Below are 26,525 nucleotides of genomic sequence, written 5' to 3'. Positions count from 1 at the left end.
AGGCATAGATGCATATTGAAGAGAGGTTGAGGGCCGTTTGTTCTGCTACAACAGAGAACTATTGTGTTTGTTGCTTGTGTGGCTGGTCACCTGTATATCCCCTCCACCTTCATGTTAGGCATTTCCTTGGGGTGTTTGCCTTTTAGACAATGTTAGGTATTTCATTGCTCTATGCAATAACAAAACTGTTCACGTTGGGCCAAGTTCTGTGTTCAGGTACAGCTGATCAATTTCTTTGAGTCAACACAGAGCAAGATTTGACCCTACCAATTTCCTGTTTAACTACAGTGCTCAGAAGCTCCTGTTGTGCAAAGCACTTGAGCACATGCCTAACTTTAAGCACATGAATAGTCCCATTGACTCTCAAAGGATTGATTGTATGCCTAAAGTTAAGTGCTCTGCTGAATTGGAGCCTAAATGAGCATATTGTAGCCTTTTACTTTTATTCAATTTTATGGCATTTACCAGCTCTATAAAAATATGCTCTGTCCCTCTTGAATATACTTTTCTCCTATACAAAAATGCTCCTGGCTTGTTTCCCCCCCCTCATGAGCTAGTTTAGAAATAATGTGTCTATTATTCATATTACCTTTAGATGAAAATTGGAGAGGCCTTGACAGATATTGAACTGGATGGATTATTGCCTAACACAGAATATACAGTCACAGTTTATGCGATGTTTGGAGAAGAAGCTAGTGACCCCCTGACAGGACAAGAAACAACATGTACGTCAGACACATCTGTATTCACTATACAGCAGTAATAAAACTCCAGGAGGTCTTTGTATGTATGAAAATAGATCTCAGATTTTAAAATCTGTATAGAGGAGGAGATCATACTGTGCATTACGGTTTGGATGAATTGTTCAGTTTCCTGCTGCTGCTATTTCATTTAGACAGAGTACTGTAGATTACTGGACCGGGTATATAGTTCTCCACAAAAGAGCATGTTTTCCATAGACCAGATTCTAACACCTTTACTCATGTTGGGTAGTGTCTTGTGCTGCTGATAGCCCTATTGATTTCAGTGGAACTAATTGCACAGGAAGATACTACTCAGCATGAGTGAGGGTGGCAGAAATCTGGCCATATATTATTATTATTATTATTATTATTACCTAGGACTACATTGTGGTTTTGTGGCACTGCCCTGCCTTTTCCCTCCCTTTTTCCTCTCTCCCTTTTTAGCATCTTGTTTCCCAGAGGGTCCAAGAATGAGTAGCACTAGCTCTTCCTAGCTCACAAGCACTACTATTGAGAGCAGTCCTTGTGCAGCTGCACAAGTGGGAAGGGAGGCGTCTTCCTTTTCCCTTGGTCCCCGCGGAAGGGCTGTTCTCAATCTGATACTTGATACCAGATCCTGACCGGCCACCTTTTAAAATGAAAAGTAATGATCAGTTTAGGCTTCATTTGCTGTGAGGACATTATTAGTATCATCTATTTACTTTTCTTCTTCAATTAATATATTTAGTCATTATTTACATATTACCATTGGGGCACATGGCTCTTCACAGACAACTGTACGATTTGGAACAGGTAGCTAACACAGCAAATCAAGACATCAGATGGTTGGGGATGGAAGGGAATAATGCACTGACAAGATGGAGAAGGCAGGGAAACCCTCTTATAAGAGAATAAAGTTCTCTTGGATCGTGATGGAGGAGTGCAAACCAAAGAGCTCCAGAATTAATAATACTCGAGGCACCAGGAAGTGACCTGTGAGAGGCCGGGTTGCTGTTCTTGGACCATTGTTGTTTCTCCTTTGTAGGTGGGAAATTGGTTGATGGAATTAAAAAGAGCACATGTGCCCCCAGGTAACTTCCTGTAGATCCTTCTGTTTTTTCTGTTTACAACAGATCACATTTATAACTGGTTGTTGAAACGGGGGCTTCAGGGAGCATGGTCCCTTTCTGTTTTGTGATCCTATCACTTATTTTTCCTTTCAGGTATCGCTAGCTCTCAGTAGTAGCACCAGGGTGGTCTTTGGCCAGTGCTGGTATTTAAGTGCTAATTAAGGGTGAGAACCTGCCAAAGTTCAATGGGGAGTATGAGGGCTCCCCATCACCCTTCCAGCTGAATGCTGCTATATCTAGGAGAGAGGGAGAGAAGGCAACAGTAGCACTAGTGTGGGACAGAACCCCTTTTGGAAAAAGGAGCAGGAGGAGCCTCCTGCAGAACTAAGGGTTGGAGAGCACCCATATTTATGATAGGTAGTGTGTTTTTAATAGGTAGCAAGTGCCAGGCAGGCCAGGTTCTGTTCTCTCCTTGCTTTACTGGATCTGCATAGATCTGTATGCCTGCTCCCTGCACAGCTTCTACACATGGGACAGAATGGGACCCAGAAACAGGCAATAGTAACTGCGCCCTCCCACAGGGACGGGAAACCAGGAAGTAGACTGTGATTGTATATGTAGCGTAGTCCCCTCTTCCACCCCTTTACACCAGTCAACCAGTATATAGTAGGGAGACGGCCTTAACTGCTTGGAGAACACTCCATCCAAATGTAATCTTGCCTACAGAGGAATCTCGTGTATAATCAGGGACAAATGTAATAAGTGACAAACAGCTAGCAGCTCTATAGATCTTGTCAGTTCCCTCTGCCAAAGAACTGGAGAAATCTCTGGTCAGATGTTCCTAGTTATCACCTACCTTTCTCATATGCTGAAGAGAAACCATCCTGAATTCACTTAACTTCTTATCTTAGAAACCTTTTCCCCTTTGCTAAGGTCTTTAAAAAACAAACTGTTTTTTGTCAGTCCTGAAAGTTCCACAATAAGTTAAGTATTCTATGAACATGTACAGTGTGCATTTACCCTTCTGCTGAACTTGGATTAGGAAAATATGAAGGTAACGTAATGGATTTGTTAAATGAAGTTTGGTGTTAACTAAAGCTGAACTAATAATGGAAATGTTTTCACTAATATTCATTTGAATTTACCATGTTTGTCATCCTTTTGTTTTCACTTTCTGAGTGTTTAAGCATCACTAGCATAAAAAGATGTGAAAAATTAATTTTGAGATCAAATATTCTCCATATATGAATTATTATGGTGTATTTGCATTTAACACTCGCAATTCCCTTTGTGTTAGCTATAAACATCACCCAGCATTGTCTGTTTCTTGATTAGATGACTTTTTAAACTACCATATAATCATTTAAAAGATGCCATTTCCACTAATAAACACATGGAGCACAGATACAGTTAACACAAATCTATTTACAAATCCAAAGGCAAAGGTGGGGAAAATGTTGTACAGTATAAATCCAACTCTGCTATCCAGCAACAAGCAGGATCCCCACTTCCATTTCTTTCAATTTCAATTGAATATTTCTTTCAATTTCAGTATTCAACAGTGAGGATGGCTCTTATACTTGCCAATGCTTTAGCCTCTGATTCAGCAAAGCAGTTAATCACATATTTAATTTTAAGCACAAATGCAATCCCATTGAAATCAATGGCACTACACAGTTTAGATTTAAAGATGTGCTTAAGTACTTTCCTGAATAGTGGTCTAAACTGAAAAGGGTATAGAAACAAGATTGTCAGTCATATTGCTTAGTATTATAATTTTTAAAACAAAGTGTTTCATGTTCATTGTCAAGAGAGAATGCTTTGTGGATGAAATAAAAGACAGAACTATTTTCATGACTGTAATTATTTATTTTTCAAGTGCCTTTAAGTCCACCCAGGAACTTGAGATTTTCAGACATTGGACACAGCACTTCCAGGATAACATGGGAACCTGTTTCCGAAAAAGTAAATGGTTATCGTATTATGTATGTTAAAACTGATGGGACAGAAACCAATGAGGTAAGCAGTTAATAATGTACCATATTCTTATTTTTAAGTGTAATTTCTGTAAACAAATCAGATCTTTCAAGCTGTAACAAAAGATTTACTTATAATTTTCAAACTCTGTGCATGGAACATTATGCTTTATACAGGGCATGTATTCAGAGTGCGTCACACACATGTGGGATCTGATCCTGCAAAACCTTACTTGCATGAGCACTCCTTCCTTATGCGCATAGTAAAGTGAACGGAACTATTCCAGTGAGTAAGTGTTTGTAGGACCTGACCTTTGACCTAAGTGGACAGTATCGAAAATACCTGAGGATCAGACCAGATAATGAAGCTCCCAGGCTTCTGTGGGGTCTGAGTTTAAGCTCATTTTTAAAAGAAATTTACCCAAAAACTTGGCTGCCTGGGATTTTACTACATTTTGTTAATTTTATTGCTATAGTTACATGTAAGAGGAAAAACTGACTTCCAACAGAAGTAGGATTTGGCTCAGAATAGGTATGAGTGTTTTCTTTAGGCAGGATATCACTTGACTGTAACAACCTATTTCAGCTTGGACTCTCAGGGTATGTCTACACTGCAGTCAGATACCCGGGGGCTGGCCCATGCCGGCTGACTCGGGTTCATGGAGCTTGGGCTGCAGGGCTGTTTAACTGCAGTTTAGACTTCCAGGCCCAGGCTGGAGCCGGGGCTTTAGGACCCTGCAAGGTGAGCCTGAATCAGCGGACCTGGGGGCCGCCACGGGTTTCTAATTGTAGTGTAGACATTCCCTTAGTTATAATACTTAGTTTACCAATCTGACAACATCTGCATTGTAACGAGAAGAGCTTTCCTTATAGCTTTCACCAGCATGTGCACCATTAGCAGCCTCTCTAAATGGAATGAAATATCTTAATACAAAAATCCGACAAAATATATGAAAAATGTTTAAATAAATAGTTGCAGTAAATGGAGCCAATCATATAAACAGACCAGATCCTGTGCAAATAAAATATGATATAAAAGCCTCTGACATTAGCCTGTGGCTATGACTATTTAGAGTTATCAGTTCTTTCTTACAAATGGGATAAATATCCATATTAAACTGAGGCAGGTTACCCGCAAGTTTGGAAGATAATGTAACTCATGGGTGACGAAGCTCTGAGTAGTTTTTCCATGTCTTTAAACATTTGTCAATAAATTAAACTTCACTTAATCCCATTTTGTAGTTTACTTATAATCTGGGCATCTCTGAGGTTTTTAATGTCTGTCTAAATTCATCACCATGGTATGCGAACATCTCCGATACATAGTAATGTAATATGCATACTTTATATGGTGAGAGCATGATATATAATGTTTGGTGATGTATATTCTACAGTTTTCTTGCTCATAAAATAGGTGGTATATTTTTTCCAGTTTGCTGGTTTTGTGTCTTGTTCTTTGTGCCCTGATCTGACATGACATTGAATGCCCTGATATACAGCTAGCTTATGCAGCTTTCTGAGGTTTTTGTCCCCCATAATGCCACATTAAATGTATTCTGGCTGAAGACCAAAGAAAACTGTCATCATTTTTTATTAGAGGGAGAAGGGGTGTGTGTGTGAGGTAATATCTTTTATAGGACCAACATCTGTTGGTGAAAGAGACAAGCTTTCACCAACAGAAATTGGTCCCATAAAAGATATTACCTCACCCACCTTTTATCTTTAATATCCTGGGACCATCATGGCTAAAACAACACTGTGAACATCTTTTTATGATAAATATTAAACATAAAGTGCTCATCTGTCAGAAATGTCTTTATACTTGTGGCTTCTCTAATTCTCCCTTCCTCTAGTTTTCTACCTCCAGTTTTCTACAATCTAGACTATCTCATTTTTAATAGGTTTTGATAACCTTGACTTTACCTTCATTCATAATGTAAATGTTGCATATAATTATATAATTTGTGGCTCTTTTCATAATTGCATGGCATTCTCTGTCCATATCCATTACTAGCCAGCCGAATTGCAGGCACTGATAACGTAAAGGGGCTTTGTTTCCTGTATTCCTAGCACATGGCAGTATCTATTACAAATTATTAATTCTGCAGGTGGAAGTTGATCGCATTTCAACATACACCCTGAAAAGGCTGACATCCCTTACAGAATATACTGTTGCCATTTTTTCCCTCTATGATGAAGGACAGTCTGAGCCGCTGACTGGCAGCTTTACTACAAGTAAGTCTAACTGCATATTTGAAGGCTTTCCAAGAACACCTTTGATATTCACTTACTGTTTTGGAAAGCAAGACCAGTAACTCTGATACTCTCCAACTGTGATTTCAAAATATTGGGGTGTTTTTGCTTTTTATTCATTTGGGGAGCATTATGCCACTAAAACGTAGACAAATAGCATCTCCGCTGTCAGATTACTCTGTGTTTATAAAAAGTAAAAATTTAAGGACTGGAAGGCTTAGTAAATCTAAAATTACTGAACTAAACTTTTTTTTTGCTTTTTTAGTCCATGTAAATTTCTTCGTAGAACCTGCAACGTAGTACCCATTTCTGCAATCTCTCATCTAGCAGTGTAAAGTAGTTGGAAGTTTGCACTCATTCCCTGGAAATGAGTATCTGCATTCTTCTTTCATGAGAAACTTTTTAATCCTTCAACTTTTTATGTCCTGACTATGGGACCAAAGCTGCAATCCTTGCTTATGTGAGTAATCCATGACATCATTAAAATACTCATGTGATCAAGGATGTAAAGGTTGCAGGAGCAGCAATATTTTGTATCCTTTATTTCTAGTAAAGTAGTAAAATAATTTTTTGGCAGAGCTTGCCAGACCATACACTCACTTTGATGGCATTTCTCCATATGTCGTTGTGTCACATGATAACATTTGAATGCTACAGCAGGTCAATTCCAAGATTTCAGTGAATGTTCTAGGCATCAGTGGCCACAACTCTATTGATTTTTGGGAAAATTAGAAAATGAAAAGGAGGGAAAAGAGGAGGCACAGTCAAGCCCTGTCATCTATTTAGCGCAGCCATAGCTTCAAGCACCTCTGCAATTGTCTGTAAATCAAATAACTGGTTGATGGCACCCATTACTGTCTAGCATAACAATACCCCTCAGTCATCACTGCTCCTCCTCCCAATGGAGTTTAAAATGTTGACACCCTGAACTACTCATCTCCAAAGCAAAAAATAACTGCGGGGTGGGGGGAATGGTGCCTGGCAGGCACACACAACCCCTGTGTGTGTGGGAGAATGGAAGACCCTGGCATAGGGGGAAGGGAGAGAAGGGGGCATGAGGAGAAATGGGTGCACATACAGCCTTTGCCATGACAGGGGCGTAAAATGGAGGACATAGGCATGTGGGGAAGTGGGAGGAATGAGGGGGCACACAGAACCTCTGATCCGGGGAAGATTGGAGGGGATTGCAGGGAGTCCCTGAAATAGAGGGGGATGGGAGGGTGGCACACAGTGAGCTTGTGAGGTGAAATGGAGGGATGCAAGGAGCTGCTGGTGTGTGCAATGAACTCGGCCTACACAAGCTACCAACCATGGGCGGTGGGTATAATAGGCCAGGGGAGGCTTCGCTCCGCCTCTTCCCCTCCCTGCTGCTCCGCCGTTTCCCTGAGGTCCCCACTGCTACCTGGTGAGTCCCTCCTCTCCTCCACTGCCCCCCTCTCTGGAGGTGCTCACCATGTCCCTCCTTTCCTGAAAGACCCCCCATCCCCACCCTCACCATGTCCCTCCTCACACCCCCGCCCCCGCGGGGGAGGAGGGTGGAGGAGAGGAGGGACACGGCGGGCAGTGGGGGCCTGGTGGAGGAGGGGGAGGAGAGAAGGGATACAGTGAACGGCAGTGGCAGAGCTCGGGTGACCAGATGTCCCGATTTTATAGGGACAGTCACGATTTTGGGGGCTTTTTCTTATATAGGCACCTATTATCCCCCCATCCCTCCGTCCCGATTTTTCACACTTGCTATCTGGTCACCCTAGGCAGTGCTGAGCGGGGAGGGCAGGGCCTGGGCTGAACAGGGGTGGAGTATGGGCAGAACGAGGCAGGACAGGGAGCTAGCCTCCCACAGGGGAAGCTTCATCTGCTGGCCATGCTACCAAATAGTGACACCCTTGTTAAAAATAAGATAAAGGGCCTGATCCAGCGAGGTGCTGAGCAGTTTTGGAGGGGTGCTGAACGCCCTCCATTCCTGTGCATTCATAACATGAAGGGATTTCCATTTGCCCACAGGAAGTATGGATGTAATGAATTGCAAATGTATATAACCACATTTTATGTTCACAAAGAACATACATATCTCATGTGATAAGCTCTCATTTGTTTGACGAGTCAAGCCTCAAATCTCAGAAGGAGGTTTCGAACCAGACTGACATTTATTAATCTATCCAGGATTTGCATTTATGACTTAAGATGTAAAAGGATTTTTCTCTTCCAGAGATTTGTCTGCTCTCTCCACATGCTGTGATGAAGAATTGTGGCCTCTAAACAGCAGTACTATCAGGAAACAAGTTACAGGGCTAGAAAATCCAATGTTGCTGGCACTGTTAACTAAGAGATGTATACACAGCAAAAAAAAGACTCTCAGCAGAGTCAGTTGACTCAGGCAATGGGGACTCACACTGCGGGGTGAAAAATAGCAGTATAGATATTCCGGCTTGGGATAGTGCCCAGCCTCTTAGACCCTCACCCATCGCTGGGTTTCAGCGCTCAGGTTCTTGCCCGAGCCTGAATAGTTATTTTTAGCCCTTCAGCGCCAGCCTACGTCTGGTAACCCGAGCTCTGAGACTCATTGCCGTGGGGATTTCTATTTATTTATTTATTTATTTATTTACTTTTGCGGTGTAGATGTCCCTTAAGTACAGTTTTTCTGAGCAAAGTAATGTTTTCATAAAACAATAATACCAATAACATTTCCTTTCTCCTACCCTTTGCCTGCCCTGCCTATTTGGACTGTGAGCCATTTAGGGGCAGGAACTGTTGTGTTTGTATGATACCTAGCATAGTGGCATTTTGATCTTGGTTGAGGCTTCGAGGCACTATCATAATATAATTAATAACAGGGTGATAATAATGTTGCTTACTCTATGACTAAGTAAGTATATCAGGGTGAAAATACCTAGCCTCCTTGAGAATCACCGAGTGAGAGTATAACCAGAGGTACCTTTGATATCTATCCCCTATGTTCTATTTTGTGTAGGTAGCTACAGCTAAAAAAGTCACAGAGTTAAAGGCCAGAAGGGCCCAGCAGATCATCTAGTCTGACCTCTTATATATCACAGGCCAGCACCATCACCCAGCACCTGCACACTAAACCCAACAACTGAAATGAGACCAAAGTATTACAGCCCATAAAGGGCTTGTTGAATATCACCATTTTGTGTAGTTTTAAGATTTTTACAAATTTTAACTTCCTCTTCTTCTTCTTTTTTTTTTTTTTTGCATAACATTGTTTTGCAGAAAAAGTTCCAGCCCCACAGTATTTGGAAATAGATGAAGCATCAACAGATAGTTTTAGAGTCAATTGGAAGCCCATCTCCTCTGATATTGCTCGCTACAGATTGGCATGGACCCCACTGAATGGGGGTGCATCTGAAGAGGTGAGTTTTCTTGACTCTCGTGGGGCCTGGTATGGATGCTTCACAAATGGAAGAGGAAATACATTCCACTTTGAGAGGCTCAATGCTGTAGAAAATATATTGCCAACTAAGCAAAGCAAAATCCCAGTGACCTGATGTGTGGCAATTTGACTTATTCAGAGGGCAGCCTGGCTTACCATGAAGCCCTCCAAAATTAAACTGAACGAATGTTTCAGCGTCTCTTTGTAGATAAACCCGGAGGGAAGAGAACTCATGGAAATTAGCTATCTAATCTCTCATGCGCCAATTACCATAGAACCTGCCTTCCATTCTCTGTTACTCCCAATTCTTGGAATGCTCAAATTCTTCCGCTTCCCAGTGAAAAAGATGAAGGTAAAACAAGATGATCACTCCAGGGGAGGGTGGGTGACGTGCCCAGCAAAGGGATGAGAATATGTTCTAGATTTGTTTAATCAATTGGAAACAGTAAAACTTCCTATAAAACCATAGATTCAAAACATTTGACAAACAAAGTTTACACACAATTAATAAATTACAGTGGTATCCTGTGTTTCTGTTTCTCATCTTTCCCCTTTCTCTCCCTGTGCTCTACTTTAGCTCTAGATCATCATGCATCTCTTTCTCTATAGCTGTGTTTGTCCTCAGGCAACATTTTCATCCTTTTAAAATGTTTTGTTTTGTTCTCTAGTTCAAGATTTTTTTCTTTATTTATCCTTTCTGCTCATATTTTTAACCTTTGCTTGTCTACCTTTCATCTCTCTCTGTCCCATTCTCTCTCCATCCCTTTTTCTCTGTTCACTGTTTGCCCAGTTTCTCTCCACTTACTCTTTTCTCATTCATCCTCCTACTAATGTAGTGAAACTGGGGCTTTTCTGGAAAATAGCCTTGCCCTATTTCAGTCTTCCCGCACCTGGCCGGAGATGCTCGTGTGCATGATGAGATGAATTTGGAGGGTAAGCAAGTAAAAGAAGGAATTTGTAAGTGAGCTAGTTGATAGGCCTGTCATGCACTGGAGTTCCCCTGCTTGTGAGATGGGTTAGGGTTCCCCTTTTCCTGGACTCACTTTTTACTACGTTTATTTCAAGTACCTATCCTGAAAATGTGGTTGCCAATGAGTCTCTTTGACTAGTGTGTATTTTGGATTGGACCTTATTATTGTCCTCGTATTGTTTTTTAAATCACTTTGTATTGGTATATATTTATAAAATTATCATGAAATATCTGCAGATCTGGGGTTCCTCTCTCATCAGGGTGAATGGTTCATTCACTGGAAAATGCTGCAGGGTGATGATATTTTTACATTTTAAAATATAAAAAATACCCAGGCTCCTTCCTTGTTCTCCTCAGTTGACCTTTGTAATGAGGTCAGGCCAAGGATAGCACAATACCTCCAGACTGCTGCCTCTTTAAACTTCTTTCCCAGCTGCCGTATCAGGCATGCAGTAATACAGCACACCCACCTTCGCTCCCAAGAGCTGTTGCCATTTAACTGGGTAGAGCTATGGAGCCAAATTCTGAGAGTGATGTGAAAGGTTTTGTAAGTGAGGCCTATTTACACCAACTCTGCCAATGTGTAACAGAGTCTAGGCTGGTGTAACTTACCCAAAGAGCTGGAATAAGATTTTAAAATGTGCATGATCAAGGATAGCTCTTTGTGTGTGTTAGAATAGGGGGTGCACATTATTATACCCTCAAGTTGGTTGATTTGCTTGTTACACTCCTCTTTTCTGGTCCTTTGGCTTGTTAGTTGCACCAGCATTGACTGCCTGAGGTTCTTTTAGGCTCAATGATCCAGAGTAAGTGTGTGTGTGTGTGTGTGTGTGTGTGTGTGTGTGTGTGTGTGTGTGTGTGTGTGTGTGTGTGTGTTCACAGGTGGTGTAAATTACACATTGGTAAGTGATGTGAGTCAGATGTAAGTTAACGAGTCCAAGTGAGTCTTGGGTGTCTAAGATGGTTTGACATGCATTATGGGTGGGTGGGGGGAGCTGGAAGAAGGTGTTAGTTATACCAGCTTAGATCCATGTAGACTCACTCAGATTTGCGTCTGAATTTTGCCTAAAAGTATCTGTTGGAGCAGGGTGTCAGTTCAATGTTCTGTACCTTCAGAAGACCAAACCCATTCCCCACTGAATTGGGAACAGTCTCTATTTCTGCAGAGCCCAGGAGTCTGTGATGCTTTTGTGGGCCATTAGCCACCACAGCAAATTTTTCCTGGATTTGCGCCTCTTTGTTTATTAAGAAACGTTCACACTGCAGCATGTTTTTATGCACAGAATAAAGATATTGTGCTATTTATACTGATTGAGTGCTTCAAATACACTGTATGCTGAACAAATTGCTTCCCACTTCACTTGGTTCTCATTACTGGGGTGGTTTTGTTTCCCTTCAGATGATAAGATGAGTGTCCATCCCTAAAAGTCTGCCAGTGTTGCCTCAGGGAGTCATATCAATATTTGCAGTGTGGCCTAAATGCACTGTCGCAAACCCACTTGCCATCCCAGTTCACCAGAACCACTCCTCACTTCCCCTCATCCTGCGGTCAGTCTTGTACACCCCTCTCCATCTCTCAGTCCCCCTGTATCCACTGTCAGCCACTGAACTGCCCAATTCCATTTTTAAACATGAAGAAACAGGGAAATCCCCACACAAAAACTTTATCATATAGTTAATGTTGCTCAAATTCATTCCTTGCCAATGCAATCACTAAAAATAAAGGAGATCACCACTTAAGACAGTCCATGCTTTCCCAACCACACATCGTCATATCCAAACACACCCATAGTCTTCAGCGCAGCAACAAAAACTACCTTTCATCAGGGCCGGCGCTTCCATTTAGGCGACCTAGGCGGTCGCCTAGGGTGCCAGGATTTGGGGGGGGGGCGGCATTTTGCCGCCTTTGGCGGCAATTCGGCAGGGGGGGTCCTTCCGTGCTCCGGGTCTTCGGCGGCAATTCTGCGGTGGGTCCGTCACTCACTCCGGGACCTGCCGCCGAAGTGTCCCAAAGACCGGGAGCGCGGAAGGACCACCCCGCCACAGAATTGCCGACGATGACCAGGAGCGCGGAAGGACCCCCGCCTAGGGCGCCAAAAACCCTGGCGCTGCTCCTGTCTTTCATTTCCCTCCTACAAAACACTCACTTCCTCAAATTCACCCTCAAATACAGAATCTGAACTCTGACCTTGTAATTTCTTAGATTGTAATAACACATTCTTGGTTTTTCATCTACAAGTATGTGTATTGGTAAAATACCTTAATTTTGCAGAGGTTAGAGCTAAAGTTCTGTGATTAAGTGAAACATTGAGGAAATGGATGTGTGTTTTGTGAGTACTTGTACTTTGGAGTCGAAAGGGTCCAAGGCTGCTGAGTTGACTAATGTGTTTTGGTATCATAATATTTGAGTTAGGCCTCTGGGGGTCAGTTCCTTGAGTTTTAGTGATTGCTTTCAAATTAAACAAACTTGATCAGCCTTAACTGTAAGCTAACGTTATTTGTGTGGATCATAGTATAAGGTTACATGGCAGAACAATGAAACTGGCAATAGAATAACTCTAATCTCGATCTATGAACTGAACAAATTATTAGTGAGTAGTTTGGAATATATGGCTGTATATTTTAGGTGCTGAAATTCTATCTTTCCTATAATTCAATAAAGTTTTTATGAAGTTAATCAAATATAACAGTAAATAATGGGAAATGGTTTCTCTAGCTATTGCTCTGTTTTTTAGGTTGTCTTAGATGGAGACAAGGACACGCATGTTGTTGAGGGTTTGTTATCCGATACGGAGTATGAAGTTTCTTTGCTGGCAGTTTACAGTGATGAAAGTGAAAGTGATGTTGTTGCTGTTCTTGGAACTACACGTAAGACAAAAACTAATGGTTGTATTGTTTTAAAGAGCTTTATATACTTTAAAGTATAATGTATGAAGCTTATGTTTAAAATATAGCCTGTCCCTTGCTTCTAATACTGAAAAATACGATGTATCATCAAGGCTTTGGAGACATATTTTGTGCTTTTATTTAATATTGTGTGGAAGAAGGCATCCAGCCTGGAAAGAAGGTTTGGCTGCCCTTCTAGCTTTAGTAGCATTAGACTGTCTCTGGTTACACATCTTTGGCTCAGAGATTATTTAACATTCTTTGGTCCTAGGTGTCAATATTTATTCTGGGGGTGGGATATTTAATTAAAAGCTATATTCAATTTAGTTCTGGAATGAAAATATTTTAATTTAAATACTTTTCAAAAACATAATTAGAAATATTTGACATTTACTGTATAGCTTTCTCAGCCACACAGTTGTAATTTAATTGAAATCAGTGGAATTGCACTGATTTACACCAGCTGAGGATCTGGCCCTGTATGTTTACATCAGTGCCTGTGCAACTGTCACTGAAGTCAGAAGAAAACATAGATGGCTTATAGTGGGCATTGTGGCCGTTTCCAGCTTGGGTGTTTAAAATCTCTACTTCATGTAGGCATTTAAGCACATGATTAAATCCATTGCTATGCACCAAAGAAGGACTTGCTTTGCTTAAAGTGTTTTGCTGAACTGAGATGAATCACTGACTCAGACCAGCACCTACACTAAATCCGTATTTAGGTGTACTTTTCTGTATCTGAAAAAATCTCTACTACACTCCCATTCTGAAATGTGAACGTTGCCCTAACAGCCTCCATCTGTCTGTCTGTCCATGTCACCATCCATTTCTTTCTTTCTTTCCTTACCTGTCTGTCTCCGTCCATCTTTTCCATATTTCTTTCTTTCAGTCTGTCTTTCTTTTACCCACCCACCTTTGTGTCTAATCAGTGCTTCCCTTTCTTACCCATCTCTAAAAGTTTATTCTGAAAGTTTAAAACTCTACTTCTGGGGCAATCTACAAGCTATTTTTAGCCCTGCAGAATCAGGCAGAATCTCTAAATTATGATGCTTATCTTAACAAAGTCCCTTTTCTTTGCAACAGACATCTCTCAACATGAAAAATAAATATTCATGGACCGCTGTGCTTTGTTTCTAACAAATCAGTCTTCTGTGGTTTTAATGGGAGGATGTGGTTCTTTTGTGCTCAATAAAGCCCTTAGGAAAGAAGAGTAAAGGAGCTTGCACAACAATTTCTTTTCTTGACTATAAAACAGATTTATTAGAGGGCAAGTTTATTATTTTTTTGACCAACTGTATAACGGTGATATCCCTATGAACTATTACTGAAAACTAGCGTAGGACAGTGTTGCATTACATAGAGTAAGCTGTGAATTGGTGTGTATCCCTTTTGTTTATTAAGTAAGAAAATATAAAAAAATCATCAGACAACATTCTTTAGAAGTTTACACACATTTTCTTTTCTTTTTTGGGCAGTGACTTGGTTAAATTGAAACTGTATTCTCAGTTGTAAACAGGAAAATTTAATTGACTCAAATCAAGGCATACAGACATATTTAGTAAACTTTGGTTTGATCCTGCAACCCTTACTAAGGCAAGAAATCTATACCCATGCAAGTAGTCCGTGCATCAGTACTGCTGCTGTTATTATGTTTAGCTTTGTGTGGCTTGAAAGCTTGTCTGTCTCTCTAATGTCCTGGGACTGACATGGCTATGACTGTGTATAGCAACAACAATGTAATTTGTTGGCCTTGCTGGCAACCTTGTTGATTGTCTCAGCAGACAAATTAAATATAAGAATGGGCATGAAACCTGCCCTACCCTCCTAACACTTGAAGGGTGATTCTAGTGGTGGTTGGAAGCTGAAACTAGACAAATTCAGATTAGAAATAAAGTGCAGATTTTTAACAGTGAGGGTAATTAACCATTGGAACAATTTAGCAAGGGGAGAAGTCTTTAAATCATTGTCTTTCTGGATGTCTTTCTGTTGTTCAAAGAGAAGTCATGGGCATAGGCGCCGGCTTCTTCCGGGCCCAGGGGATGTTCAACCCTCTGCTCCGCCCCAAGTCCTGCCCCTTTCCCCCAAGACCCAACCCCCATCCCACCTCTTCTTGCCCCTGCTCCTCCCCAGGCCCTGCCCCCACCCCCTTCTCCAAAGTCCCCACCCCCACCCTGCCTCATCTCATCCTGCCCCACTTTTTCCCACTCCCGTCCCGCCTCTTTCCAGCCTTTTCCTACAGATACACATATGAATCTTTTTTGCTTCTAATTTGACTAGGATGTACATAATATCTTCCACTGTTTCATTCTCTTCAGAATATCATCTTATACATTGAATGTAGTGCTCTTGAAAGGTCCTAAATAGACTCATTTACTTAAAATGAAGGGGTGCATGAGGGTAGGTAAGTTGGCTCAGGGTCATAGTTATAAATAGCAGAAAATATTTCCATAACTGGCATTAAAAGAGTACACAAATGGCTTCCAGATCTTTCTGAAATGTTAATGAATAGAGTATTATTTTTTCAGTTGCAAGGACCACTACAGTATCTACCAGCCTTGCTACTAGTAGTACTGCAACCTCCAGACCCACAACTGCAGGTAAAAGAAATGAATGTCAATAAAATGTACTCTAACGTGTTTTAGGCCCCATACAAAAAAAAGAATTAAAAAGATCTCATTGTTTGTTTTCTTGAATCAGACAATTTGCTTCTAAGTATAGGCTGCCTGTCTATCCTAGTGATTTCTATAGCAAACTGAGCTTTTGTATAGGGTTAATTATTCTAAAACCCGTAGAGAGCCAAGGATAGGTGTCATATAAATAAATAAAACAATGGGGGACATTTATATAATATTTATTGCTCCTTAAGATCAGTATCCATTCATTCCTGGTAGCATTTTTGGGTTCATTTCTGTTCCTATTTAAATCCACTGCAAGCCCCCATAATTACTTCCATAGAAATGGGGTGTGGCTGTTGTTGCTTGTTGATAATCATTACAAAATATTGTTGAGTGACACATTTCAAAATACATCTTTTAAATAGGATCTATGACATTTTTTTGAGTTACTTTTGTTTTTGTTTATAGTTTTTCGAACAGGAATCAGAAACCTTGTTATAGATGATGAAACCACATCAAGCTTGAGGGTGACGTGGGACATTTCAGACTACAACGTTCACCAGTTCAGAGTGACCTACCTCACTAGTAAAGGTGATCGTGCTGAGGAAGTGGTAAGAATGGTCTGCATGATTTTTTTTGTATGACTTAAACAAACATTCAGAGATCCTATTAGTATTAACAAAGGGCCCGATCCTGCACCTATCCTACATCAAAGTCAGTGGACGATCTGTGTATGGAATTGCTGCAGAACTGGACTCTAAATCTCTAATCCTGCAATCGATGCAGTGCAGGCAGACTGCTGTGTCTGTGCAAAACCCTGTTCAAGCTGCTCCATGTGGGTGAAGCAATCTACCTGTGCATTGTCAAATACGGGATTAGGGCCCAACTGGCTAAAGATGCTGGACTTTGGGTTAAATTTCTAGGTTAATTGATGCTTAACTGCTGCTGTTCTTGATTGTGCTATGACAGGCCTCAACCTTTGTAACACAAGTATTTAAGAAAGTACTTTTCATGACTGCAGGGCTAGCTGCACCTCTGTCCACTTTCTTGTCTCTCTTAGTGCGGCCCCTCAGGGTTCACGCCTTGTGCCTTCACCTCTTCTGGAGTGGAATTTTGCAATTCCCCCACTCCTAGGCTGGGACCCAGGCTATAGTGCCTTCTGTACTAACTGTGTTTACCTAGCAGTCCTGATTGAGTTCAGGTACCTGCGGTTCTTCCCTTTGGGATCCTGTTTTCACACACTAACTTGTAGGCAGGGCAACCTTTTGGTTGGAGCAGGAGTTTTGTTATGCTTATAAGAAGCACACAGGATCTTTTTCAGGGGAAAAGGCAATACACCGTGTTTATTGAAGATACAACAATTAGCATATCCATTCAATCACACACACACACTCCCGCCAGTTGATGTTATAGTTACCAGTCCAGAGTCTGGATCAATCTAATGGCCACCTAGGTTGATCAAGGGTAGGTAGGAGTCGGGTTCTGTCGGTCGCGACACGATGCTCCGGGGAAGTCTTGGCAGGACGAACCGAAAGTTTCATGGCAAAGCACCCTGTTTATATAGTGATTTTCCTTCCTTGGGACCAATGAGTTTTGCACCGTCATGCTGTAATCAATTGTCGTTTGACGAGTGCTTGTTTTCTTAAATTGTTCTTCTCATCCTTTATCTTGTTCTTTCATCAGTCTCTCAGGGAGTTACCCCATGCTGGTTTTGATCACAGCTATCTTGTCCCCATTGATGGGTGCCTGCCACATCTTTTAGAGTCGTCAGTATGCCCTCTCTGACATCTCAATAGGGGCGTGTTGCAATCTCCTGGTGCCCTTACGTCTGTCCTCGGTTCCTCCCTAGAACATCTGGTCCGGTAATGGCCTGCACACTTATCTTCTAACACACACATTCCTCATTCACACACAAAACAGGATTGATTTACACAAAGAATTTGAACAGGAACATCAAATTGCAATGCAGTAGAAAACAATCATTGCATTCTTTTATTTATTTCAAAATGCTAAACCTACAACAAAATGGTGACTCTAAAGGTCTGTCACTGCCTTGAAATCAGCTCCAGACACAGATTCTGGCTGATGCATCTTTACAATGGCCCATTAGGCCATTCCTTTCTGCTTTCAGAAAGGGTGGCTGGCAGGATATGATCAAATCATACACTAATGCATTTAATACATGCTACATTATTATTCGTTATCCTTCATGCTAAATTATACAAAATACAAACATAAAATCCTACTACTACAGTTTGGCCTAGTGGTCAGAGGAGAATCCAAGGGGAGAATTGGGAGCGTGGTCAGGAGGAAAGCCAATGGTCAGAGCCAGGAGCCAGAAGTGAATCAAAGGGCAAAGCCAAGGTCATGGTCAAGAGAAAAGCCAGTGGTCAGAGCCAGAAGTAAGGAATCAGGAGTTCAAAGATAGGCAGGGACTAGGACTGGAGCAGAGCAGGCAAGGACTGGAGCAAGGACTGGGCAGGAAGCAGGTCTGGTGCAGCTGCGAGTGTGGTGCATCTGTACGGGTGTGGGGGGTGCTGCAGCATCCCCAGGTTTTACGTGGGGCTCCAGCTGCTGGCCCTCCACTCCCTGCCCTACATGCGGGCTCCCAGCCTCGGCCTCTGGGTCCCCCCCATCCCGGAGACACAGCCCTGCTCCCGGCCCCTGGCTTTCAGCACCCCCACTATTAAAAGTGTTACAGCGCCACTGACAGTGCTGTTGTTGCTACAGGATGTAAATGGTGATCTGTTGGCCCTCCTGAGCGATCTGGGAGCACAGTCACTTAGTGAGGGTTTATTGGCCCCAGCTGAGCTTATTGGGTTGCTAGGGAACCAAGCCCAGAGGCAGCTGAGTTTCTGACACCTGTGACCAGTATAGTGCCAAAACAGCCTTCTGAAATGCAAAGTATTGTTAGTTTGCAGGAGGGGCAAAGCTTATTGGGAAAAAAGGATTTTTAAACAACAGACATGCATTTAGACTGTCTATCATACATAAGTCTTCCCATCCCCTCATGGTAACCTACAGGCTTAACTTCTTCAGGTACCCCCAGTCAGTGTCTGGGTCTCCGTCTGGTTCCTCTGAACAACTACCTCTCTCTCTTGAGAGAGAGAGTCCCTTTTTTAAACTGGCCAGAGTTCTTTTGATCTCCTGTGTACCTGGGCCTTTGTCTGCCCTGGCATTGTCCCTTACCAACCCTCAAACGTTTGTGGAAAAGTGGCTAAACTTGAGCCATTCTTTCTTTTCTGGCTTTGTTTTCCACCAACAGTCCCCTATTAAACTAAACCAATATATCCATATAGTAAACATCCCAATAAGCAGGTTGATGTACAGTATTCCTAAACTATTGCAGAGGAGCTCCAAGTCTGTCACACTACTCATGGATTGGGATCACAGTAAGAATAACACTTTCAAATTTGGGTGCTTAAGACAGATACATGTGAATCTCTATCAGACATCTCAGTAAGAATGTCCTCATTCTAAGCTGTGCTTTACACCTACTGTTGTCAACTCTAAGTCGTGCAATATTTGGTATTTTTCTTAAAGCCTCATCTCCTGGAGTCATATGAATACAAGAGATTTTTATCTTTAATTTTTTAATAAAATGTAAGTTTCTAACTCTCATGGTTGGGGGGGAAAGTTTGAAAGAGAGAACACTAGAGGTTTAAAGACCAGAATACAAAAAGAACCCCAAATTTATTATTTTTAAAATCTCATGATTTTTGAGCCAGTTTCTTAATATTTGGGGGCCCAACTAATGATTTTTGAACACTTGGGTTTGTCAATAATGTATACCTGAGTTTCCTATTGAAGTCAAGTATTAAAATTTGGGCTTAACCATATACATAAAATAGAGCAAAATGTATCATTCAGGCTTATGTCTCCAAATCATTACTTCAGAATGTAAAAGCGTTCTTTCATGTACGAGCTTCCTTCACTCACATTCTGTAATCTGATGGAGTTCTCATTCATGCAGCTCACTCCTATTTATGTTAACAGGAAATGTTATTGGACATACTGGTTATTCTTTCATATTCTGTCAGTTTTCTGTTTTATTTTTCTTTGACGACTATATCAATAAGAACGGCAAAGAAAGGAATTACTTGAATATATTTTCTACTGAAATATGAATCATGTTATTGTTTCTTTTCAGTTTCATCCATCTTTTATGAGGCTTTGTCAGAAAATTATGTTTTAGCTATCTTTGATGTCAAAACAGTAATCTTAAACTGAACCTTTTTAATACAGTGGTTTCTTTTTGGGGCAGTACAAAAAGCTTTATAGATATTGTGACAAAGTTCCTCCTCTATCTTGGTGGGTCCTATGCTTATTGGCGGATTTTCTTGCCTCAGAGATTCACCATGTGGGTTGGGGAACAGCCCAGAGACCTTCCCCTCTGGAAGAACCCACAGTCCAGGTCAATTGGGAGGTTTGGGGGGAACCCAGGCCCGCCCTCTACTCCAGGTTCCAGCCCAGGGCCCTGTGGACTGCAGCTGTCTATAGTGCTTCCTGTAACAGCTGCATGACAGCTACAACTCCCTGGGCTACGTCCCCATGGCCTCCTCCAAACACCTTCCTTATTCTCACCACAGGACCTTCCTCCTGGTGTCTGATAAAGCTTGTGCTCCTCAGTCCTCCAGCAGCACACACTCTCAGCTCCTTGCACCTCTTGGTCCCAGCTCCTCACACTCACACCACAAACTGAAGTGAGCTCCTTTTTAAAACCCAGATGCCCTGATTAGCCTGCCTTAATTGATTCTAGCAGCTTCTTCTTAATTGGCTCCAGGTGTCCTAATTAGCCTGCCTGCCTTAACTGGTTCTAGCAGGTTCCTGATTACTCTAGTAGAGCCCCTGCTCTGGTCACTCAGGGAACAGAAAACTACTCATCCAGTGACCAGTAAGAGCCCTCTACCAGACTCCTGTACCCCACTGGTCTGGGTCTGTCACCATATGCATAGCATATATGATACTACAGTACAAGGCAATAGCAAAAATATACAGCATAATGGGCAATATTCTTCTGTTTCATCTGATATAGCCAGAGGTTTCTTAAATTCTAATCCCAGATTAACTTTTTTCAGGTCAGTGAAAGCTTAAACCAAACCAATTAGACAATATAGATGTGTCTATGTTTTTAATAGTCAAAAATCAGTTATTACTTAAAAAAATAAAATAAAATTTTAGTAAAGATATTAAAACTCTAGCTACTAAAAATACTTATGATTTTTGAGCTGGATCACATGCCCATAAATGTAAATGGTAAAGCTGCAGGACCCGGCATTTTAGTCCCGATTCAGCAAAGCACCTAAGCAAGTGCTTTAGTCCTACTGAAGTTAAACTAAAACACGTACTTAAGTGCTTCATGGAATAAGGAATAATCCCTAAATTACACCTAGATGGGCCTTAGTTAACAGGTACAGTGTTGGGCAATCCCTTTCGGACTAAGAGTAAGCAAAATATACAGATGCCCCCACCCTCTATAGTGAAACCACTCTTTGGATAGTAATCATGCAGTTAATATAACTGATCTAAGGAATATTTGAAAGTTGTATTGGCTCAGAGATTTAGTACAGAGTGATAGTCCATACATGCAGATATAGCTGTCTATCATAGGCAGGTTCTCTTAGTACATTACTATCTTAGATATGTATAGTGAACAAGTCCGCTGATTATTTAGGGAGGGCAACTGTTGTCAAAATAGAGCATCACAAACATATTTAAAATGTAAACCAGCTCATTAGGAATAAATTGCTGTACAGAAGTGGGAGAGGTATATGATGGCAGAGATCATATGTGTTTATAAAAGGATTTAAGAAGCTAATAATCAACCTCGTCTGTTTCTGATGTTCCGACCATCCAGGTGATGGTACCTGGAAGACAAAACAATCTTCTTCTTCAGCCGCTGCTCTCAGATACCGTATACAAAGTTACTGTCACTCCCATCTATTCTGATGGGGAAGGAGTCCGTGTCTCAGCTCCTGGGAAAACCTGTAAGTACAAACCTTCTGTTTCTAGGCAGTCAGAAAGGTATGAGTAAGAGATGTTTTGTTTTGTTATTTTCTCATACTATGCAAACATTTGAGTTCAAGTTAAAACGTGGGTTCAATTTAAAAATGGAGAAATATATGAATCAGAACTTTTATACAAGTCCCACTGCATTGACTGATAAACATCTGACTGTTTTTAATCAAGTTTGATTATGTCTTGTGCTGTGACACTGTCAGATAGCAGAAAGGGAGCAAGGCTGGTCAGTTCTTGATTAAATTCTAGATAAATTCATGGAAGATAGGTCCATCAATGGCTATTAGCCAGGATGGACAGGGATGGTGTCCCTAACCTCTGTTTGCCAGAAGCTGGGAATGGGTAACAGGGCGTGGATCACTTGATGATTGCCTGTTCTGTTCATTCCCTCTGGGGCACCTGGCATTGGCCACTGGCGGAAGACAGGATACTGGGCTAGATGGACCTTTGTTCTGACCCAGTATGGCCGTTTTTATGTTCTTATGGTTTGGGAGTCCACCACGGAGTCCATGTTCTGTAGAAAGTGATGATGATGATGCCCCAGCCATTATGCTGTTGGAGAGATTTCTTTTGGATGAAATGTTTTTTAAAAAGTTCTTGACCATTTGCAGTTGTGAAAGACCCTGTTGAACTTTTCAGCAGAATTGTTATATTAGTTCTAGCTAACATACCAACACAGGTCACTACATTCTCTCTAACCAAATTCAACCTGTGGATAAAATGGAAAAAAGATAGACCTACTGTGCTCTGCTAAACAGCTGGCATGTTCCACCCGATAAGTGGCTGTATTTCAATGGTAGATGAAATTATCTCTGTGCATAATTTGTGTATCACTTTCGGTCCCCAATCCTGCAAGCACTTACAAACATACTTAACTTTAAGTATATGAATAGTCCCATTGACTTCAGTTTAGCAAGTGCAAAGCATTTGCAGAATCAGGGCCCAAATTTATAAAGCACCTTGGGATACTTTGAGTTGAAAGGAAATATATACATGAAAGATCATTATCACTGAATTCCCTTTGACTCCTTTTCTTTTACATTAAGGCTGTGTATTAATTTGAAATTACAATACTTATGCGATAGACACAACAGTCCAAATGAATCCTTGCTATAACTCTTTTAGAAACTCCATTTTTTAATTCACTGGCATAATGCCGGCGATGAATTTGACTCAGCAGGTCCAGATCCTCTCTCAGACACACGGCTGTGGGTCCTCTGGACTTTTGGAAGTTGTGCCTGTGTACCTGGGGGCAGAACTGGTCTCCTTAGCTAGAGTTATGTGTAATCTGGGTTATTATTTATATGCATGTCTATCTTTTATACAAATGCTTGTAAGAGATGCAGATATGGAAGCTCACAATTTGTTTTGCTTTTAGTGCCTCTTTCTGCCCCCAGAAATTTAAGGGTCTCAGATGAGTGGTACAACCGATTACGTATTAGCTGGGATGCCCCTCCGTCACCAACAATGGGTTACAGGATTGTCTACAAACCTATCAATAGTGAGTTTTCAAAATTGGTTGCTTTGGCTTCTATTTTTGCTTTTTCAGTTTTCACATCTATTGCAAAAAGTCCCACATAAAACAAAAAACTATAACTGACGGCAACTAAAATGCTGAGAGCCTATAGAGATACATTTTCAAAGTAGTTCACAGAGATTTAGACTCAATTTTTCAAAGTGCCCTGTAATTTTAGATGCATTAATTTTTGGATACCGAACTGTAGATATGTAGGATACCTAACTGTAGACTTCATTCACAGTTAGCCAAGCCACACCCCCTCATTCAAATCCCTCTGAAAAACATTTCTTTCATGATGACCATGAGAACTGAGTTTACTGTTACAATGGGGAGGAAATAAAAATTAAAAAGAAAACACTCCAAGGGCTGAATTCTAAGCTATATCCTAAGCTGTAAGCAGTGAGTTCAGTTAAGATAGACATGACAGTGTTTGCAGCTCTTTGTCCTGGTGCTAGTTCTACACTGTTCCTGTTCCCAGCCTCAGAGCTCCTTTAAATGATGCAGGTTTGCAATAGCCCTGTAGGGACTTGTTTTGTGGGTGGGGATCCCCAGATCCTGTTATGCCTCCAAGCCAAGGGAATCTTCAGCTGCCTATTTAGGGCAGTGCTGAGTCCCCTTTGTTCCACTGGAGCAGCACAAAAGGGGCTTAGCAAGTGCGAATGTCGAGACCTAAATGAATGTCACTGCTGGATTCCTCAGTGTGTGCTGGCTTCCACATGTCTGTCTTCGACTGTAAGCTGCTCTGGTTATGGAGTGTCTTCAATTCTGTGTACTGCACTGAGTGCACCACTGGGGCTAAGCAAGTAATAATAAAGCAGTATGTTTAGGAATAAACCTATTTTTGACTGCAGATTATGATTTTTTTTTTACTGCCTGATAATTCCTTTAATTATGAAGTATTCTATTCTTTTTCAGTCCCTGGACCAGCACTAGAGACCTTCGTGGGAGATGATATTAACACCATTCTCATTCTAAATCTGTTCAGTGGAACGGAGTATAGTGTTAAAGTATTTGCTTCATACTCAACAGGCTTCAGTGATGCCCTAGCAGGCACAGCCAAAACATGTAAGAATGATTTCATGCTGTTCAGATCTCTATGGACCATTTTTCCATTGTAACTTTAGCTTCACACAACTCCCTGAATGAATTCTCACATGGAATTCTTTTCCACTTCTATGCATCCGAAGAAGTGGGTTGTAGCCCACGAAAGCTTATGCTCTAATAAATTTGTTAGTCTCTAAGGTGCCACAAGTACTCCTGTTATTTTTCCACTTCTATGTATTTTGAGCTAGTTTTGTTTGCTGAAAGGAAAAGCCTTTTTTCATCAGACAGTATAGAGCTTTAAAATGTTTCCTGCTGGAATTAACACAACACAGGTCATAAAACAGATATTATTTATTATCATTCAACTCTAGTAACTATAAATTTGCTTAATGAAAGTCTGTTTTCTTTTTTCTGATCAGGCAATCCTTTGAAATCATCTGAGTTAGGCTTTACATCATGGAAACCTTAACCTTAAATTCAGCTTTGACAACAGTGTTGTTACATCAATAACATGTTTCCTTTTAAGTGAATTATTAACACTGTTTATTGGCCCTTCTCAAATTCCAGATCTGTGGACTCAGGATGTAGATGCTGTCTTTCTGCTTCCTGTCCTTTATTAGATATTGTTTTGGGGATTATTTTTTATGCAGGGTTTTGCATTACAATTATTTCTTTAAAATTCATTAATAAAAGTGATCACTCACTTTTTTCACTTTTTCTTCTATTTTTGGATAATTATATTGCAGCATTTTCTTGTTTTCTGGCATTTTTATTGTAGCAGCGACTATTTGTTTTTATATTCAATTGCAGTGTACTTGGGCGTGACAAATCTGGATACATATCAAGTGCGCATGACTAGTGTTTGTGCCCAGTGGCAGCTTCACAGTCATGCTACTGCATACAGGATAGTGACAGAATCGCTTGTTGGTAAGTTAGTACATCGTTACATAGCCACTCTGCTTTATAGTTTGTAGGAGTTCTGCTTGTAGAGAACCACAGGACTGGATCTAAACGAAGTTTGCAAACAAAATTTCCATTCCTACAATTAGTAAAATTGTAAAAGTAATTGAATGGCAGTGTTTAAAATAAGTGGAGAAGAGCAGAACTACACAGAACCTGGAAACCAACGAACCACAAAAGATTTGGAGTTAGAGTTCCCTTAAGGTAAAAGTTTGGATAGTTATCCACATTATTGGAGCCATTTAAAGCCCTGCCCCCTCAAAGCTGCACAGCCCTTTTCCACACAACCCTGTGATCTTCTGTGTAACTACACAGCCTCCAGCTCACCCCCTTACCTGATACTGCCTTGTATCCAGCGGGAGATCCAACAGCCTTCTGCTCAGGGCCGGCGCAACCCATTAGGCAACCTAGGCGGTCGCCTAGGGTACTAACATTTGGGGGGCGGCGACCGCGGTGGCCGGATCTTTTGCCGCCCCGGTCGTCGGCAGTATTTCGGGGGCGGGACCTTCCGCCGCCTCTGTGGGGGGCGGCATTTCGGGGGCGGGACCTTCCGCTGCCTCTGTCGTGGGCGGCATTTCAGTGGCGGGAACTTCTACCGCCTAGGGCGGCAAAAAAGCTGGCAGCGCTCCTGCTTCTGCTTTTTTACCCCCCTCCCACAGCATCTTCAGGGTCCAGCTGCCATCCTTCTCCATCTCATCTCATCAAACCTACCATTCTCCAGCTCACTGCTAAGTGACCTGCTTGGGTTTGTTCAGCCTCCCATCCTGCAGCAAAAAGATCTAGAACAGGGGTCGGCAACCTTTCAGAAGTGGTGTGCCGAGTCTTCATTTATTCACTCTAATTTAAGGTTTTGCATGCCAGTAATACATTTTAACGTTTTTAAAAGGTTTCTTTCTATAAGTCTATAGTATATAACTAAACAATTGTTGTATGTAAAGTAAATAAGGTTTTTAAAATGCTTAAGAAGCTTCATTTAAAATTAAATTAAAATGCAGAGTCCCCCGGACCGGTGGTCAGGACCTGGGCAGTGTGCCACTGAAAATCAGCTCGCGTGCCGCCTTCGGTGCCACAGGTTGCCTACCCCTGATCTAGAAACACTCCTCT

General features: G+C 41.4%; 1 protein-coding gene across 1 annotated transcript in view; it reads left to right on the top strand.

Annotated features, from left to right (window-relative positions):
* The window catches only part of COL14A1 (collagen type XIV alpha 1 chain), a 167,123-nt gene that overhangs the window by 52,761 nt on the left and 87,837 nt on the right, over window positions 1-26,525 (top strand). Inside the window, exons 12-22 of the mRNA XM_065399762.1 lie at window positions 596-725; window positions 3,672-3,811; window positions 5,877-6,003; window positions 9,250-9,389; window positions 13,115-13,247; window positions 15,791-15,862; window positions 16,349-16,491; window positions 21,738-21,867; window positions 23,277-23,399; window positions 24,333-24,482; window positions 25,272-25,388. Coding sequence (XP_065255834.1) covers window positions 596-725; window positions 3,672-3,811; window positions 5,877-6,003; window positions 9,250-9,389; window positions 13,115-13,247; window positions 15,791-15,862; window positions 16,349-16,491; window positions 21,738-21,867; window positions 23,277-23,399; window positions 24,333-24,482; window positions 25,272-25,388 — 1,405 coding nt within the window. The remainder of the gene's footprint in view (window positions 1-595; window positions 726-3,671; window positions 3,812-5,876; window positions 6,004-9,249; window positions 9,390-13,114; window positions 13,248-15,790; window positions 15,863-16,348; window positions 16,492-21,737; window positions 21,868-23,276; window positions 23,400-24,332; window positions 24,483-25,271; window positions 25,389-26,525) is intronic.

Source organism: Emys orbicularis, chromosome 2 (genome assembly GCF_028017835.1).
Source record: "Emys orbicularis isolate rEmyOrb1 chromosome 2, rEmyOrb1.hap1, whole genome shotgun sequence".
Taxonomy (NCBI): domain Eukaryota; kingdom Metazoa; phylum Chordata; order Testudines; family Emydidae; genus Emys; species Emys orbicularis.
Note: the sequence above shows the minus strand (reverse complement) of the source record. Positions and strands in the feature narration are given on the sequence as shown.